The 5,000-nt window shown below is 38.3% G+C and overlaps 2 protein-coding genes across 3 annotated transcripts in view; one reads left to right on the top strand and one right to left on the bottom strand.

Annotated features, from left to right (window-relative positions):
* Window positions 1-4,251, bottom strand: part of LOC138043362 (methionine aminopeptidase 1D, mitochondrial-like) — a 9,741-nt gene extending 5,490 nt beyond the window's left edge. The window contains exons 1-5 of one of the 2 annotated variants that reach the window (XM_068889597.1): window positions 4,115-4,251; window positions 3,467-3,512; window positions 1,522-1,753; window positions 896-1,044; window positions 19-61 (exon numbers count right to left, since the gene is read on the bottom strand). In XM_068889597.1, coding sequence (XP_068745698.1) covers window positions 19-61; window positions 896-1,044; window positions 1,522-1,753; window positions 3,467-3,512; window positions 4,115-4,145 — 501 coding nt within the window. In that variant the 5' untranslated portion in view covers window positions 4,146-4,251. The remainder of the gene's footprint in view (window positions 1-18; window positions 62-895; window positions 1,045-1,521; window positions 1,754-3,466; window positions 3,513-4,114) is intronic. The other variant, XM_068889605.1, reaches the window with a different exon arrangement.
* Window positions 4,252-4,875: 624 nt separating this feature from the next.
* Window positions 4,876-5,000, top strand: part of LOC138043259 (alternative oxidase, mitochondrial-like) — a 7,427-nt gene continuing 7,302 nt past the window's right edge. Inside the window, exon 1 of the mRNA XM_068889448.1 lies at window positions 4,876-5,000. This exon is cut by the window's right edge and continues 65 nt beyond it. Within this exon, the coding sequence (XP_068745549.1) occupies window positions 4,907-5,000 (94 nt within the window). The 5' untranslated portion in view covers window positions 4,876-4,906.

Genomic DNA, 5,000 nt, shown 5'->3' with positions numbered 1-5,000 from the left:
AATAATTATGTCTCTTACCGACACATCCACACTAATGATATCACCATTTTGTAAGGGCCGACTGCAACAACAAAACAGAAAGAATGATAGGCCAATATGATATGGAAACATTTTGAATTGACTATGCCAAACCCAGAAAAGCTGTTAATACCTGAAACATTTGAAAAACACTTTATTAATTTATTTTAGTTGTGGTTTGTAGTATGTTTTCTCTTAAGCTATGCAAGTGAACACTCAAACTGCCACCTCTTCCTAACTGGAGGTCAATATTTTGACTTGTATCAACTCACTTGAAACAACCAAGTTTCCCTCCCTCAGCCAGCCACCACACAGTACAACAGAAACTAACGTAATAGGCCCTTTGCATGACCGTGTCACATGACCTTGTCAATCATAAAAACTGAGATTTATGGAAAACAGCTGCTGGATGGCAAAGCCCAGCACACAATTCTCTTAAATTTTTCAAACTTTCAAACTGCTCTAAAATCATCAAAATTGACATTATTACTAATTTCATCACACTCTTTCCATTTCTGGCATCTATTTTGTGCCATGACCATTTTTTTATGATTGACAAGGTCATGTGACACAGTTATGCAAAAGGCTTATTACCGGTAGTTATTCTCACTTGATCAGCTTGATCAACGTCCCAAGTCTCAAAGCAAAAACCTTTGAGGAGATGTATCACATTTGAAGACAAAGCTTTTTCATTACTAGTATTGTGGGAAGCATTGATTCAAGAATGACAGGAAAAAACAAGGAAAGATTGGGGAGAGGGGCATGTCCTCGTGGTTTTTCCAGTGTGCTCTTTTGTAATGATTTTCACTACTCTCTAAAATACAAACATTTGTGATAAAACATTACTTTATGATTGGGATAAATTGCAACTGATTACCTATCAGGTATTCCATGAACAGCAACATTGTTTACAGATGTACAAACAGACTTGGGAAACCCTTTGTAGTTCAATGGAGATGGATAGGCTCCATATGAGATAGCTGCTTGGTGAACAACTTTGTCAATGTCTTCTGTTGTGACACCTACCTTAACATATCGAATGAAACAGTTTAATAATTAACAGTAAAGCTAGGATTCCAATACTCTCAAACGAAGAGATGTACCCTCTCTCAGGATTATCAAAATATATTGCAGGGGATAGTAGTTGAAAGATGAGCCCACAGAACATTAATTAGGGACTAAAGAAATTTTAAAAAGCCTGACTAGACTGAGCCAACTAGTAGGCTTAGTCTACCACAAAGCATAGTTAATAGATGGAAATTCTCACCAGCAGGAAGCTACTTCTGATCCTCAAGACAAGCCAATGTTCTGGAATGCATTTTCCTCATTTTATGAGACAAGCATTTTTCAATCATTTCTATATTGGTTGCAATCTATTTTACTCCTTTTGTTTATGAGATATATATAGCACTTTGATTGGACTGTACATGTATTTTCAATGGAGAAGTGTATGAAATGTTAAATGTTGTTGAATGTTATGAAGGAGTTAAACTTGAGTCTCACCTTGATATAATCTCTTGCAATATTTAGAACATGTCGTGCTGTTCTACAAGCCGTTTTCATGGCAGCTATGTCCTCATTTTTTTTTACTTCAATGTAATCTGGAGGGTTTGCCACTAATCCTGTTGCTGCATAAGGGGGACGTTTGATATATGGTGGTACGTAACCATGACGAGACGTTTTATGGCTTAAATCTGTAATCACTTCATAAGAACTACTCTTTGTTGAACAATTTCTGTAGTTTAAGAAACAAAAAAAATTAAACCTACACTGCAGGTAAGATGAGGGAAGTAGTAAAAGGAGGTTTTCAAAGCCCTCTTGCAGAAGCATTTGGGAGGTTTGATTTGATCAGATTCATTTCAACTTCCAAACGACTAGTCATCAAGCCAAAGACTGGTAAGTACTTTTGAACTCTGACCCAATATAAAGGCGACATAGTTTTTGGGTTGATTTAGAGCTTGTTATTAAATTAATTTTCATTCTCTTTTGCTGGGAAATGTTAAATCTTTTTAGCTTTTCAGTCTATGCTGGCTGGATGAGAACGGGGGGAGACTGTAAACTCGTTCACGAGAAGCTTACCGCTGGTTCAACTTCTGGCAGGTTGAGCAAAAAAACCTGTTTTGACCAGTTTGGCAAGCGGTTTAGATTCACAAGGTCCTTTGTTGGCTAGGAAGTTGGTTGGCTGGGCCTTTGCCTCACTATCAAGCTGGGAGCAGGAATTTTGCTCATAATCACCCTGAGAGTGCAGAACACCCTTTTTTTCCCCAACAAAATTTTTAAAAATCAAGAAAATTGTTTAATTAGCATTTTCATATAATTTTTTTTTCCTATTACTATACAATACAATACATACTTAATTGACCACTCCCCATAGGGGCTTTTCAAGGCCAATGAAACACAATGAACAAAACAACAACTGTTAAGAAATTATCCCAACTGGCCAGAGGCAAACCAGTTGGCTATTTACAAGTGTGGCCAAGAAGTTGAACCAGGGACTACAGGAACAAATTCAACAAGTGGTCAGAGTCTTGAATCCGGGAATTCCTGATCTCAAGGCAAGCGTCCTAACCACTACGCCACACTGCCTCCTGTTGTTGATTTTCACTCGCGTGATCAACAGCCACGTTTTCAACAAAGTAAAAGAAAAAGTTTGAATAATAATAGAGGATTGGGTCGGGTCACAAATATGGCCACCGTTTCTTTGTTTAGGGGCACAAACATGGCGGCTGTGACGTCTTGTGAAAACCGAGAAAACTAAGCATTTTGGAAATAATTTTTGTTGGGTGGCAGCCCCTGATTAATTTGACAACCAAAAAGTTATTGGCTATTATCATCACTTTGTCAGGTATTGTGGCGAATTTGGCCGGCTAAAATGGATAATTTGGCGGGCTAACATGTTTTTTAGCCCACTGAAATAAACTTGAATGAAAAGCATAAAATTGTGCAATTGTACAATTAATTTCAACATTTTCAAATAAGCTTTATGGAACTTTCCTTTCATCTCTTACAATTTTTGAAAGCTCAGATGGCAAGACTAGCCAGCTTAATTTGCTTGATGGTATATTTTCATTGAGGGAAAATAAAAGCCATTCAACTTGTTATAAAACACTCGCGTGATTGTTCAGACTGTCTTGCTGTCTTTATTTAAAGTTTACATTTTTTCAGTGCCCTCCAAAGTGAGAATAATAGTAATACAGTTTTTGTTCTTTGGCATAAATATGTTTGGGCCCTTCTCAGAGCTCATTTTAACCCTCGCCAAATGGCTCGAGCTAAAAATTATGAGTCTGAGTTGGGCTCAAACCATTTTTATGCCCGCAAACATAAACTTCATTGTTTTATCAAAACAAAGTATTCTTTGGTTTATCCCAGTGCTTGGAACAAATTTTGTATTGGCAAATGTCTTCTCCACAAAATTATTGTTTGAAGCTAAGTATCCAACACTACCTACCTGCATCTGCAATGCACAAACCTTTCTAGCAGAGTTACTTCTTTACCTGCAGAGAAAATCATAGCCAGACATCTAACCAATAGGGGTATATGGTTACTGATAATCCCAACGGATTGTTCTATTAGCACCCCCTGAGATGGCAGAAATCTTAACTGCAAGTTCTTTGTCCTGACCCTTCCAAAAGTAAAATGCGGAGGGTTAATAGTTTGTCTGCACCTTTGAAAAAGTTGTCCGAAGGGTTGAAATCTGTCAGTGTCTTTGAAAAATATTCTGAGCCCTTCATTGCAAATACTCGCCATCCTTTGGGGGGTTCCGATAAAGAAAAAAAAATGGCATGACCCCTGCAAACATGCATATTTTCACGAGTCGATGGATCAGTCAAATGTTTTGTTCTCGCTGTTGGTCAACTTGTGGCGTTCTTGTTGGCTAACTAGTCAGCGTTAAGGATGACGATGTCATTAATAAAGAAACTATGATTCGGGCTTCGATGCTGGTTCATTTTTCCGCCACTAATTGTGCATCGTCAATATCATAAAGCTACAAGTACAAATGCTAACAACAGCAGTAAGAAGTGGCAGCTATTTCTCCACTTCCTCCGAATCTGTGAATCTCCAAATGTTTATGCTATCCATACATCGTTTTACTTACGCATCAGGTCAACCAGCTTTTTCGCCCACATCGTTGAATTACCGCACCTCACACCGTCCGAATTCTTGAGGACAGCCAAGGGTCCTTCCGGTGGTGGTAGTGGGGGAGGTGGCTAACCCCATTCTCACTCCACCTTAGAAGGTTTAATACCGGAAGTCCTCACGAACAAGTGAAAACAAGCTTGGAGCATCTTGAGCTTTTCATTAACCTTTATTCTATCAAGCAGAAGGATTCAGTCTCCCTTTGTCGGAGCGTAATTTAGATACGCAATGACGCAATGAGTTTTTCCCGAGTTAGTTGAAGGGGTTCAAAGTACAGATATATAGAGCAAAGCCCTTCAATTAAGAATGAAACGTTTCCTACTTGAACTTGGTTTGTTAAAAAGGGTCTCGGAAATGTTCTGCATATTCAGTGTCGATACATTGTAATATCAAAACTGCCTTCAGCGTTTCAGCTCGTTTCAGCTTGACGCACTAGTTGAAGAAGGACTGATTTTCACTCTGTGGATTGAAACAAAGATATATAAACAGCAACCTGGAAATGCAGCAAACCAAAATTTCTATAATTTTTAGAGTGAAATTTGTCAAAGGCTGGGCGCTATGGCGAAGTATGCAAATGCAGCTTTAAAACATTTGAATTTTTTTGTCTAGACAAAGAGGAAGTGGCGCGAAAAAAAGATTGTGACGTCATTGTATATTGCAATAAGCTTTAAAAATTGCGTTAGTTGCCTCGATATATTTAAAACAACCCACAGGCCGAGCATAGCACACACGAGATAAACGACGATAGACGATGTCTAACATGGCTACAGCTGGATTTAGGAGTGTAACCTCTTTAGTTCAAGGAGTTAAACATTTGTCACCTTGGATGAAACAACCTAATGTTG

Source organism: Montipora capricornis, chromosome 1 (assembly GCF_036669925.1).
Source record: "Montipora capricornis isolate CH-2021 chromosome 1, ASM3666992v2, whole genome shotgun sequence".
Classification (NCBI taxonomy): domain Eukaryota; kingdom Metazoa; phylum Cnidaria; class Anthozoa; order Scleractinia; family Acroporidae; genus Montipora; species Montipora capricornis.
The sequence above is the reverse complement of the archived record's forward strand: the minus strand, read 5'-3'. Positions and strand labels throughout refer to the sequence as shown.